Raw genomic sequence first — 14,421 nt, 5'->3', positions numbered from 1 at the left:
ATATTTGCTATATACAGGATATATTATTATATGTTAATATAATAAATATCTGTATAGTAAATATGCACATCAATGTGTGCATATATATATTATATTGAATCCACTCTGGTTTTCAGATCAAGCTGCAAAGTTGCATCTCATTTAAACTCTAGAAACACCCTCTGCATTCTTTCAAATCAAAATACCCAAACTACATACTTGAAGACAGACACTCCTTTAGCTTAAAAAGAGGGCCATTATTTGTGAAAAGATTCTAAGTTAATTGTACTTTTTATATGTGCATGTGCACGCTTAGTCCCTCAGCTGTGTCCTACTCTTTGCCACCCCATGGACTGTAGCCCTCCAAGCTCCTCTGTCCACAGAATGTCCCAGGGGGGAGTTCTGGAGTGAATTGCCATTTCCTTCTCCAGGGGATCTTTCTGACAAGATTGAATCTGGGTCTCCTGCATTGAAGGCCGATTCTTTACCACTGAGCCACTGGAGAAGCCCCAAACTTTTTAAATAATACTAGTTAAAACTGTAGCTAAGGCAAATCAATATCAAACCCTTGGTAAAACATTGCTGAGTGCTACAGCCATCTCTTCAGAAGACTCTTATCCCCACAGTCGTTCCTCCACCCACCCTGCCTTCCCCATCATCCAGAGAGTTCTTGCTTAATCTCACATGGCACATTATCCCGCTGAGTCCAAACTCGCCCTCAAAATTATTCTCAACACAGCACTTCAGGGACCTATACCAATCAATAGAGGCTGACATGTGTATTGAATCTTATTGGCTATCCCTGGATCAAACCATAAAATGGAAATGCTTATAGTTTTAAAAATTATGACACATGTATTATTGAGGGACTACTTCTTAAAAGCTTAGTTTTCAAACAGAGAAAATAAGACATTTTAAAGATTAATTGTATATTTCCTCTGAGAGAAGGGTTTCAAGAATTATCTTGAAGCATTACTGAGCTGCTCTGTACCAGGCTTGGGTAAATCACTTTACTGCCTGAGTTTATTTTTTCATTAGTAGAAGGAAAATATTTCTAGGCCTCCCTTATGAAACTGTTGAGATGATAAAATGAGATAATATTTAGGAAAGAAGTTTTAACTATAAATCTTTAGAAAAAATATAAAGTTAAAGTTGGAAGCAATCATCGAAACAAATTGTCCAGCTTTCATAAATTCCTAAAATGAAAAAGTAGTTCCAGTAGGGTAAGTGATTTATCTAAAGTTACATAGGCAATTAGTGCAAAGCTGAGTCCTGAATCCACATTTTCCGTGTCTGAGAAAGAGGTAATTCTATTTCAAAAACAGCAAAATGAATGTTCACCCACAATTTATAAGCAAGGTTTTATTTTGACTATTGGTCATAAAAGTTTTTGTTTCCAAATCTGCTAGCATCTTGGCAATATTTTCCCTATTTTCTACTGATAGTGAGGAAGGAATTCATAGGGCCTAGACTCCATCTTAGGCCTGTTCTTGCTGACCATGCTCAGCCACCTTTCCAATGGACTCTGAACTCTGTGTTTAGTGTCTATGAAAACAACAACAGAAGGATAAGACCCCTCCAGACAGGGGAACCTTGAAGATCGTATCTAGGTTACTCATCGCCTAGGAGAAAACATACACTGATCACCCCTTCCTCCAGACAGGCCATAAATTTTTCTGTATCAATCGGAGTATAACCTCGGGTTTATTGATTATTGTCTAATTGTTTAACTGTTTGAGCACATAGCACATGAAAGATGGGGTTATTGGGATTGTATTTTCCTTGGTTTATGTAAGTCTCAAGGAATTTGGAGTGGTGGGTTCAGACCCATACACATGGGGTATAAAAGATGTTCACAAATGCTGGTTGGGGTCCTTGGCTGAGAGGAGACTCTGCCTTGGGCCCGCCGGTGTAATACACTGCACTCCACTTCTGCACTGTCCTTCTGAGTGAGTTTGTTTCCAGAACACGTGGCTACAACAATAGCAATATAGTTTTTGCTTAACGAAATATCAGTAACTTTTTGTTAAGATGCACTCATTTACAATTTTCTCTTCACATGCTTTTTTGTCTTCAAAATGTTCTTGAATCTTAACTCTTATTAATTAAAATGGTCACTGAGGCTTCTTATTTCTTTACTGAGGCCATTTAAAAGATACTTATGAAATTTAATATACAAGGAAACATGTTCACTTCCAAGTACTGAGAAATCCAAGTCTTGTCATTGAGCAGTTAGACACTGTCTGCCATGTGTGAGATTTTCACTCCATGTGGCAGGACTTTTTTTCAAGATAGAATCATTTTTGTCCTTAAGGCTTTTGCAATCTACCTGAAAAGAAAAATATATACAATACATTAAAACTACTAATAATACTAGGGGAAATTTCCTTAAGAGTTCAACAGAGAGGTTGCATTTAGAATGTACTGGTCATTAGGTAAAAAATCAAAGGTGTCTTTGGTATTGAGTAATTAAAGGGTAGGAATTTATTATATGCAGACTATCTAAATACCTCTGGGCTAATGAGAAATTAATAAACCAAGTATTTATGCAGAGGAATCATGTCATGTTCAAGTCTCTTTTTGCCTCACATAGTAAGTAAATATGTTAGTAAGGGCCAGCAATTAAATTGCTGATTCTCAGGGTTGAAAGGAACTATAAAGATCAACTAGTGACTTTTCTGCAATTAATATTCTTAATGAATTCCTACACACAGTATATTTATAGCCATGCACTGAGGGCTAGCATATATTTGATAATGTCTAAATGAGGAAATACCAATTTCACAGTCTGGCACCTGAGGACGATTGCAATTGAATTTCAATTCAGTTTTTAGCAAATCAAAACAAGCCCCTTGGAAAAGAAGAGCAATTGAGCTAGACTACGCTTAGGGTCTTTTTCAAGTTGAGAACCTATAACTGAATAAAAATTAGAAATAAAATAGTCCTTGAATTTGATGAGATGATTTTAAAATACTAAATTACATTATTGCTAGATAGCTTTTTGCTACAAGATCTATATACATTTGCTTCTCTTGGTCATCGTTCTTGAGTGTTTAATGCTGTGGAGATAAAGATAAACATATACGTTCCTTCCCTCAAGGAGTTTCTACTCTGATAAAATAAATAAAACATAAGCCTAGACAGGCTTTGCACAAAAGGCATGACGAATGCATGAAGAAGTTACATCTTCTAATGCGAGGTTTCTCAGCCTTGGCACTGCTGACTTTTCTGTTTTCAGTGTAAGTATGGGTGGTTCAGTGCTGGAATTCTTGACACTAGTGACATTTTAGGATGGATAATTCTCTTTTTAGAGCCATCTTGGGCTTAGCAGCATCGTAGACGTCTACTGCTAGAGGCCAGCAGCAACGCCTCTCCCCAGCTGTGACAACCCCAAAGTCCCCGGACACTGCAAATGTGCCCCGGGAGGCAGCACCGACCTCGCTGAGAACCACCTGTCTTCAGAACTGAAAGAAGGCTTTATGGAGGAGGAAGTTAAGAACTGGTCTTGAAGCCTGGGCACTACTTTAAGGGTCAGAGACGGATGGAGAAGTGAGCAAGTGGACTACAGGTGGCACAGAAAGAAGCTTTTATAAAGGCTTTGACTCACATATTAAGCTAACGTCCTATTTGCTCTCTTAGAGGTTCTGGTTTTCTCAGATCTCAGTATTGCCCATCTATCTTTAATACCTCTCTCTCCCTGGATTGTCTCCTTTCTAACAAAGAGAGCCAGTTTCAGGCTTGGGGCCCTCAGTGGGCAATAGTGTCTGTTGGGTTTCAAAAACATAATCTTCACTGCATGTATTTGATGACTGCTTTCAAGTAGTGGAATTGAGACCTCTTTCCTGCTTACTGTCACTAAAAACATCAAAGACCTCTAGAGAAAGAGATTGGGAATAGAAAATAATGAGTTTGGTTTTTAAGCAAATTTGAGGCAGAGTTTGAGGTAGTAGCAGTACACCAGGTAGAAAAAACATACAAAAAAATTAATTTAAAATAGAGAACACTTTAATATACAGTAAGGATGTGAAATACATATGTAAATACAGCAAGAAGTAAAAATAAAACAGCAGGAGGCAGAAGGTAATGGGGAAAAGTATTTTGTCGTCTATTTTTCTCCTGCTTTCTCAAACAAAAGCATTTTTATCTTTTATAGAATCATCCTATTATCATAAAGGAATTTCACTACCAAAAGTAACATCCTGGAAGTGTTATTCCAAGAATATCACTTTAGCATAACTAGAAAAATGGATAATATACATGTATTTTAATTCTCTTGTATGTAAAATAAATTATTTGATTTCTTAACAACTTGTCTATTTGACATTTTGTTTATGCAAAGCAGTAGAGCTTAAAGCTCTATGTTGCCTCTGAAGGATATAGAGGATTGATTTCTTCTTATTTCTACGGAAGTTCACTAGGCAAGCTACTTGTGTCGAATCATTATGATAAGATTCAGCTGAAATAATGCATTAACATTGGCTGATATTGCCAACAAATTACAGTAGGTGATACAAACAATTCCTGTTCCATTATTTTCAGTTTGCCTTTTCATAAAATTAATATATGCAAAGGAAACAAATATTTGCATAACACGGCTCGTATTCAGATTGATTCATGTTTCATTGTGGAACTCACCAAAAACCAAGAGAACCTCACAATGGCAGGACATTTCTGGAAGGCTTCTGTTTCGGCCACACCTATCCAGACCACACATACAGCACAATGGATGATAACCTTTGAAGCTGCTTCTGTCACAACAGCAATTTGCCTACTGTTGCAAAAGTTTAAGATTAGTAACAAAAACTCCCAAGATTGAAAGAAGTGATCCAGTGGGTCATCTAGTTACTCTTCAACTGCTTTTAGTAACTGGACAGTGACGAGGTCACGAAAGTGACCCACGGCCCATTTAAAGTGAAGACTGTTGATCAAAGTGCAAATTGTTACTCGATGACAAAACATTTTAAGGCAAAATGGGTCGTTGTGTAGACTGCGTTTTTATGTACTGCAATGAGTCATTAAGACTCTGCCATTTCAGAAGAGAAGTGCTCCTGCTGAATATTCAGTGCTATAAGCAAGTGTGTAGTATATTTTCTTAAATAACCATTCTAGTAAACTAAAAACATAATGCAATAATACCAGCAATATGTATGTAGGAAGTGGTGCATATGTGAATTATCGTGTTACAAAAACAGAGCATAATATTCATAATTATTTTCATTTTTGTGCACTAAATACTCTTCTCAAAAATGAGTACTAAGTACTTGATCACCATTGTTGAAGAGTATTATGGACTCACTAGAATTACTTTCCTGAGTCATAATATTAGGTTCTCATAAGGATAAATAAACTAGTGTCTGAGATTCATTTGTTTAATATTGGAAAGAGAAAAAGTATTATGTAAGTATCATAAACAAGCGCTACTGGTGGCACTCAAATACAGTCTGCGGAGCAGTAGCTAATGACCGATGCGCCTTTCCCCTGGCACTGGAGGTTTTTCTACTTCCTGTACTGGCTTCCAGCAACAAGCCCTCCTGACCCTTCAGTCACTGTTTTCTACTTTTCTCGCTGCTGAGATAGCAGGGCAATAATCAGAGTTACGAGTTCCTTCTGCTTCACACCCTCTTCCTGCTCCCTCGACCCTCTCTATCGCAGCGTCTGGACCAAGCATGGGGTTTCTCTAGCTATGAAATACCACAGCCTTTGTCTTCTCTCTCTTCTTCATTGTGGAAGGGCTCTGCTTCTTTTCTCCCTGTCTTTTGAACTCTGCTTAGGGGGCAAAACAAACAGCAGTGAAAGGAATGTCCAAAGTGACCGTTTACGCACTGCCTTAAGAATAAGGGGAAGCCTGAGGCAACAACACTGAACCTAAATGACCCTGTACCAGCTCCAAGAATAGCTATCCAGCCATGTAACAATATAATTGTATTTCATACCCACAAATACTTACCAACTGTCAGACACTGTTCTAAGCGCTTTATTACTTATCTCATTTAATATCCTCCCCAATAACCCCACGAAAGAGGATATCATTATCCCTGTTTTGCAGATAAGGATACCAGACGCAGAACGATAAGAAACCTGGCCAAGGTCATAAAGCTAATTAAGTGGAAGAGTCAGGACATAAACCAAGGCAGTCTGGTTCCAGAGTCCCTGAACACACACACACTTTTCCATCCAGCAAGACAACTAGTAGTGCTCGAACCTGTTCTTAAAAGGGATAAAAAGTAACCAACAAGGGTAATTTTAAAACTTCATTCTTTTTACATCCTTTGGTTTTGGGGGTTTTTTTGTTTGTTTGTTCTTTGAGTTGTGTAGTCATGAGAAAATATCCAAATAATTAAACTGACTTCACCACGCCTGTCACGGTGCAACCACTGCCAGAGCGCCTTAATGAGCGAGCGATTTATTCAGAGACCAAGAAGGCACACCTGGGGACAGGGAGGGGGGAGTGGGGAGCCAGGGACTCTTCACCCCAGCTCAGCCCCACTCAGGAAGGTCTTGCCACTCTTACTTCACCCTCACAGCCCCATCAGGACCACCATCCAGCTGTGCCTGTTTGTGAATTATTTCAGACTATCCAAAGAACTGGGAGGGGCAAGAAGTGTTTTGCATCTTTAGATCCTCTCAGATCCTCTGTAGCAAAATTCTGTTGGAGAGAGCAGCTACTCTCTAGTGGCAAAAAGCAGGATTGCATGGATCTTTGAGAAAATCTGGAGGAATCCAGCCACTGGTATAATTTTGAATTAAAAGGACAACGAGGTGATGATCATTGCTGGTGGGATAGGAGGATGAATGAGCCTGGGGTTATGGGGGACACTCTTCCTTATAGAGGGTCAAACACATGTTAAAGGTAGACTATTTCTTCTACACTCTTTTTATATCACTCTTAAAAGCCATGCTTAAAGAAGCGAGTCCCATTCTTATATCATTCAAATGCCATCATCATCCTCAAGCAAGCCTAAATTGCTGCCTATACTGTTGTCTGAAGCCCGTATGCATACATGGTGGCAAAAATTGGTTTGAGGAAATAAACATGCTACGCAAACCCAACATAGAGATCCAGAGCAGATAGGCCCTGTTGAGAGTTGTTTTGAAGAAAAAATACACAGACAAATTAACTTAACTCTTTCATAAATAAGGTATACTTTATGACTATCCAGGGTGACCAAAAAACATAGCGAGACAAACACCAACTACATGAATTTTCCTCCCTGAATAAGTGACTATTAAATGGTCAACTTTTTTCCCAATATTTTCTAATTTAGTTTACTGATAGCATTTTGAACTGTAACCAAAATCCAACACTGGACTCAGACTGGCCACACGGCTGTGTCTGCCTTGACAGGAAAACAATGAGTTAAACAAGTCCATTAAGGAATCATACAAAAAGTTTCCACAGAAACAAATGATTCTCCTAGATTTCTCAGTGCAGGGCCCTCTATAGAGGGGGAAAAAGCCATATATTCTGATTTGTTCATGTAAAGATGTCTCCCGTGCAGAGTGAATGGGAGAAGTAAGACTGCTCTCAACATATTTTTCTTATTTTTATTAAATGCCATGGTTTTTTGAATGAAATTAATTCATTTCAGGAAAAGTACAAAGCATCAAACCATCCATACTAATATCACAAATGATCAAATGCCTACCCATAGAATCCTCTATGCTCTCCACAACATTTTTGCAAAGGAGCTTTTTGCAATTTTCTGTGAGAACCATAATTTTATCCTTCCATTTTACTTGGAGATCATGGTTTTCCTCTGCATAACCCTTGAAAGAAAAAGACCTCCTCTTTTCATTCTGTCTTCTCTCACTGTGGCATGTCACAGACTCAAAGTTTGTCAAAGAAAAAGGGTGTCCCTTTTGAAAGTGAATAAGATGGTCATTTACTTTGGGTAAGCTTCCTCTTTCAATCCGACCATCTGGATCTAAATTAAGGTATCTTACCTTAAACACGGGTATGCTCACCATCTGGCTACCCCAAAGCATCAATTACTTCAGGTAAATGAAGATTTTGCCTAATTCTAAGCAAGTGTATTCTACTACAAGATATTATGGCATGTATCTGCCTGCTGCCCACCTACTTGAGGGAAAAGTGAGTGGGTATTCTGCCTAACAGAGATCATTTACTGATATGTGTAAACATTTCAAATTTAAGAGAATTTATTTGCAACATTCAACAAGTGGTAAATTTCCAAATGTTGAACCGAGAGTAAAAGATTTGCCTCAAGTGAAGAGCTTGTCTTCTAAACTTTCTCTACTGTAATATGGGAACCAAGGGACGTAAATCTTCTCTATAGAGCAAAAACCAGGCCCCCTCCAAAACCCCCTGGGGGATGAAACTTTTCAGGGTCAAAGGCATACAGCACATAATGAAATCTTGTTTCCCTGTTCTGCCCAAATTATACCTCTCAGGCCTCTAAGGAGTGAACCAGAAAATCAGACTGATTATTAACCAGTTGTTTCCACACAGACTAAGTCAGGTGGACAGAATGGTAGTATTGCTCTTTTTAAATCTTTCAAATTACTCAATGTGACTCCCTATTGCCAGATTAAATGCTTTCATTACAGAAATTGTCTGATAATTAAATTGGAAGAAATTCTAACTAAAAGACCAAGACATTCAGTCACTAAACAAATGAAAATTTAGAGTTTGCATTTAAGTCCTTTTGAAAAGTATGTTTTAAAATGTCGATTTACATTGCATTTGGGGGACAGAATCATCACCAATAAAAGTCTAACTCTACCTGAGTTCCTGATATTGGTGTGCTTAAAAATTCTCCAAGTATCCATAGTAACAACAAACAAACAAACATAAGAAGCTTAATATATCTTATTTTGACATAACTGTGACATGTTTGATTCGATTTCTTTTGCCTTATCAACTCTAGTAGAAACATATAAGAAATTATCATATTCATTCTGATGTTGAAGGAAAAAAAAGAAAAAAAGAACAAGTACTTTTTCTAAGAGGCTGCTTAGTATAAAATCATCCTAAGATCTCCAAAAATGCCAAATCCTGGAGTGTTAATGGGATGCAGTGTTTAGCTACATAGGCACTAGGCTAAACTCCCAACCACGTTATTTACATCTTTGGGGGAAATGAAGCAGACTTGGAATATAAACAGGCACTAGGGTACAAGAAATCAGTTATAGGTCAAGCAGGAACATCTGGTCCTTTTAAGAGTCCTGTTAATTTGAAAGCACTGACCACAACAAGCTCAGTTCCACCAAATATATTTTGGCACAGCTCAGAAAAAACAGGATTTGCTGGAAATACTTATTTCACCACAGCAAGATTATCAGTAATGATATGCAATTCCCACTACTGGCATTTTGACATAACATGCAAACCTTCCTTCTATGCTTTTCCCCTACATTTGACATGCTCATGGATCTTTCAAAAAACCCTTTTCCTGGTGGCTCAGAGGTTAAAGCGTCTGCCTGCAATGCGGGAGACCTGGGTTCGATCCCTGGGTTGGGAAGATCCTCTGGAGAAGGAAATGGCAACCCACTCCAGTATTCTTGCCTGGAGAATCCCATGGATGGAGGAGCTTGGTGGGCTACAGTCCACCGGTCTCAAAGAGACTGAGCGACTTCACTTTCACTTTTCCTCTATATTCTTGAGACTATGTCACAGAACATGGTGGAAGTGGTTTTAAATTATCTACATCTGGTCTTAGGAGTTTGTGAATAATTTATACGTTCACTTATAGGAGGTTTTAATTAGCACACAACCACTAAGTGTGTTAGTTACTCAGTCGTGCTGGACTCTGTGACCCCGTGGCTCCTCTCCATGGACTTCTCCAGCAAGAATACTGGAGTGGATTGCCATTCCCTTCTCCAGGGAATGTTCCCAAACCAGGAACTGAACCTGGGTCTCCTGCATTGTAGGCAGATTCTTTACCATCTGAGTCACCAGGGTCCCTAACCACTAAAGCACTGGGCAATTTATTCAGATGAGGTTATACCACAGCACTCTATAAATATTAAAACTTTTGAGTTCTCTCATAACACACTGAAATTTTCCCAGCCTCTTATACTATAGCAACTTCTGGGAGCTTCCAGACAGCATGAGCTCTAGTCCAGGGTTCAGAAAACCTAAGTTTGACTCCCAGCTCTCCGCTGCCCAGTCTGCTGACCCCAGGAGCCCTGGACTGCTCTGATCCCAAGTTTTCTGCTGTCATTAGACTCTCTAGAGAACAAGAGAGTCTCTGCCAATGGCACCATTACTAATCTCCAACCTGCCTCCACTTCAAAGGTTGATTTCATTTTTAAGTTCATTTGGGTTATTCCCTGGCCCCATAGCCATTTAACTATTCAGTTATTTCAAATGCAAGGGGTCAGGGAAAAAACAAAAATCACTTGTTTATGCATTCAACAACATGCTTGAGGGCTTGCTACCATGGGACACTCATAACATGAGTGGGCAGTCTATGTGCCAAGTACAAGGTTAAGTTGTTTTCAATGCATTTAATCATGGACATCCGCAACAATTCCATGAGGATATTATTATTATTTTCACCAAGTTAAAACTAAAAGTAGAGGTTCTGGAGCCAAAGTGCCTAAGTCTAAAACCTGATTTGTCGTTTCGCTATATTACAAGTTACTCCACTTCTTGGTGCTTCCTCTTCCCCATCAGTAAAACAGGGAGTGTTAACAGCACCCGGGCTCGTGGGGCTCCTGTAGGACTGAGTTGATACAGGACGCTCATTAAGCACTAGAAGTAGTCATTGCCAGGACCTGGTGACAGATTAATCAGCTTCAGCAAGCCTTCACCACCAGTGGAGTTGAAGCTGCGATCTAAACCCAGTTCTGCTGGACTCTAAACAAGTGATGGGAAACCCCACAGCTTCTCAAAAAAATAAGAAACAGAATACTGTCCAAATCTAAAAGAAGCACCAAAGGCACTCACTAATAAGGCGTTTGAGACTGACACTTAGCTTTTCCCTTTTCACCACTGGAGTCACTTTCAGAGGCAGTAAGTCAGGAACAAACAGGAGTCACTCTGCCTTAGGAGAGTGCGAAGCACCAGCAAGAACATTCCTGGCTGGCTTTGGCCAAGGCAGCTGCCACCACCCCCACCCCACGCCCTCCCTTACTCTGCCACTGGGACCGGCTCTTACTGTCCAGAATCCCAACTTCCAGTTTTGCAAAACTTCGTGAGCCCAATGCCTGTCCACAGCTCTATGCCTTCCAGAAGCGGGCGTGGGAGGTTGGGGCGGGGTGGGGGGGGGGGGGCAGGGAGAGGGGAGAGGACCTGGCCCTGCCTCCCGCGTCCTGACTCCTCACCCGGCTGCGACCCTGGCCTCTGGCGCTCACCTATTTTCCCTCCACGGTAAGCTGGCAGGGTTTTGATGTCACCTTGGCCTGGGGCCGCTCAGATTATACATCATTCTTAAAAAAAAAGCTGTGTGCTCTGCCTGTCTAAGCAACTTTAACCAGGCAGGGGGTCCCAGCCTAGAGTGGCATTTGGTACCGGTGAGTGAGTTTGTGCAGCTGGCTACAGGAAGAACCCAAGCCTCAGGAAGACCCCGAGAGTTCTGGGCGATGGCCCTACCCCACCTTCACTTCCTTCCCTCCATCCTTGCCCCCCGCCCCCGCTCCGTGTATCCGAAGCTCGCCCGGTCCCCTGGTCGCCGGCTGGCCGGCGGTTTACAGCAGCCTGGCTAGGTGGGGCGGCGCGGGGCACCGCCTCCCTCCGTACCTTCTCTCCCCATGGAGCACGTAGGAGCTGCGGAAGAAGCCCAGGAGCTCGTTCTCGATCAAGGCGTTGTAGATGATCTTCAGATTGTAATTCCTCTGCGCGTCCAGAGTCCTATTCAGCACCACCACCAGGACCTGGGTTTGCGGGTAGAGGAAAAAGCCGGCCACCGGGACCGCCCCGGCCACCCGGTCCTCGGCCACCTGCACCTTCTCGACCGCCACCCGGGAGGCGTGCAGCACGACGTAGCGAGTGGCGTTCCGGCACGCGATCTCCACGTTGACCTCGCCGGAGAAGGTGAAGTTCTCCATGAAGGCGGTGAGCATCAGATTGTAGTGCAGCGGCTTGAGGTGGCCGGACAGGCGCAGCTGCGTCCACGGCTGCCACTGCTCGCGCTCCTCCCCAGACGGCGGCTGGGCGGACGGGGTCTCCGCGGTGGCCTCCGCGCCTGCCGCGGGCTGCGGGGGGTCCCCGCCGGCGTGGTGGTTCCGTCGGGCCGGGCCCGGAAGGCTCTCGTTGCCGCCGCGCGCCGGGAAGCCCGCCGGCCCGCCGTCGGCGCCGGACGGCACGCTCGCCCCACACTCGTCGAAGCGCAGGCTGAGGAGCACGGCGAGCATGGTGACCGCGAGCAGCGCCACGATGGACACCGCGAAGGCCAGCACTAGCCGCCTGTGCGCCGTGATGTGGCGCTCGGTGGTGCGGGGCCGCACCCCCGCGGAGTCCGCCCACGGGTCCGAGAGCCCCCTGCCGCCTGCCCGGAGCGCGGCGTCGTTCTCGCCCATCGCGGCCGCGAAGAGGGAGCCGCTCTTCTGAGCCCCCTGCTCCTTCTTCTTCCTCTTCTTTTTCTTCTTCTTCTTTTTCTTCTCCTCCTCTTGTTTCCCCCGCTCGCCGTCTAGGGCCATCACACAGCCTCCTCCTCCTCCCCCGCCCCCTCGGGCGCCCCCCGTGAGCGGGCCACCCGGGCCCCCGGCAGCGTCTGCATCAGAGCGCGCGCCGGCCGAGGGCGCGACGCCAGCTGCGACCCTGGGGAGGCCGGCCGGGCGTCTTTTAAGACGGGCTCCGGCCGTAGGCGATAGCGCCCACGACGCCCCCCATCAGCCCCGCCTCTCCCCGGACACCACCCCGGCTGCAGGGGCGCGGGCCAGCGGGCTCTGGGACGCGCCCAACTTGGAGAGCGTCTCGCTCGCCCCAGAGCGCGCACTACTTCCTCGGCGGGCGCCCGGCTCCAGGGCGCAGGCTGCCCCCGCCCCTGTGCGCTCGCGGCTCCCAGCTCGCGGTCCCCAGCGCCGAGCTCTCGCCTGGCTTTCCGCGGGAGCCTTCTAGCTGGTCCGCGGCTGCCGAGGAGGGAGCAGTGGAGAGGGAAGTTAGGGCTGCCGCTTTCTCTCCCCACTCCAGCTCCGGCGTTCAGTCCTCTGGGTGGGATGTGCTCGCAGCAGCGGCGGCGGCGGCAGCGGCGGAGGCGCCCGAGTCCTGAGCCCGGCAGCCGGGGACGCGAGGATGGCCGGGGCGGAAGAGACCTGGATGAAGCAGCTCAGTGAAGTCCCAGGGCCGCAGAGCTGCGCCGGGAATCTGTCCGGGAGAAGCCTTCTCCTCCAGCCTGGACACTTTAAGCAGCGGTGGCGGCAAACAGCGCCAGGCTGCACACCGGGCAGCGAGCCTCCCTGGTCCCGACGTTGCGCTGACCTCCGGAGACGACAACTGAGCAAGAAGTGTCCGTCCGGGCCATCCCCCTAAGGTAGATGAAGCTCCGGGTTTGCTCTATATGCCCGTGGGGAGAGCCGGAGTGCGTGTGTGCGAGTGAGTGTGCATGTGTGTGCGCGCGTGTGTGCGTGAGCGTGTGTACACAGGCTCCAGATCTAGATTGCCAAAGCTACTCTGGCTGCGCTCAGGGACCGAAACTCCCCGAGAAAGGCCACGGCTAGAGCGCGAGAGCGCGGAGGCCGGAACAACGGGAGGGAGGGGAGCGGCAGAGGCAGGCCCTGGGAGATTAGAGAGCTTTTCTGCGCTCCGTCACACCAGACACCCACAGCCACAGAGGGGGTTGCTGCGCCGCCTGCGAGAAGTACTGTAAATCTTCAGCGCAACGAGCCCCGCAGTCACCCTCTTCCCGACCCTTCAGCCCCACTGCGCCTTCCGGGAGGGAGCCTTGGAGCCTTTGGCTGTGAATGCCTAGAGGCCAAGAAAGAGCCTGCTGGGGAGAAGGAGCGGTCTCAGATTTCACATCAAGCTCACCAGAGGATTTGGAGGGTTGTATGCAAATTGAAATAAATTCTCCAAAGCCTGACAACATACACTATACTGTGTGATGTGTCCAGGCGTGCGGTATTAAAATAAGGGTTAGCAAGAAAGCGTTAGACTCCTCCAGAAGTAAAGGCTGCAGAAGAGGGATGGCTTTTTCCCAACAAATATATTTTCGGATTGAGGAAATACTTAAAATATTCAAGTGTAATATTCAGGACCAGAAACTTGAGACTGAGAAAAGCTGAGGACATAAGCTCCATTACTTTAGACTTAGCATAGTGAACAGGGATATTCTGTGATTGGACAGTTTTTCACTTGACCTGGTCACAATTACTTTTTTTTTTGGCTGTTTTCAGTGTTACATGAAAATCGTTTAAACTGTTTTAAGAACAGTTATCAATAGGAAGTGTCCATCCACAGCTGTATCGTCAAAACAGATTCATAGACCACTGGCTGGTTATGGATTCTTGTCTAAGTTTGTTGAAGTTTTAAATTAGAGT

The 14,421-nt window shown here is 44.6% G+C and overlaps 1 protein-coding gene across 1 annotated transcript in view; it reads right to left on the bottom strand.

Moving 5' to 3' along the window:
- The window catches only part of TRHDE (thyrotropin releasing hormone degrading enzyme), a 453,490-nt gene extending 440,829 nt beyond the window's left edge, over window positions 1–12,661 (bottom strand). The window contains exon 1 of the mRNA XM_005679723.3: window positions 11,684–12,661. Coding sequence (XP_005679780.3) covers window positions 11,684–12,582 — 899 coding nt within the window. The 5' untranslated portion in view covers window positions 12,583–12,661. The remainder of the gene's footprint in view (window positions 1–11,683) is intronic.

Source organism: Capra hircus, chromosome 5 (assembly GCF_001704415.2).
Source record: "Capra hircus breed San Clemente chromosome 5, ASM170441v1, whole genome shotgun sequence".
NCBI classification, from domain to species: Eukaryota; Metazoa; Chordata; class Mammalia; order Artiodactyla; family Bovidae; genus Capra; species Capra hircus.
The sequence above is the reverse complement of the archived record's forward strand: the minus strand, read 5'-3'. Positions and strand labels throughout refer to the sequence as shown.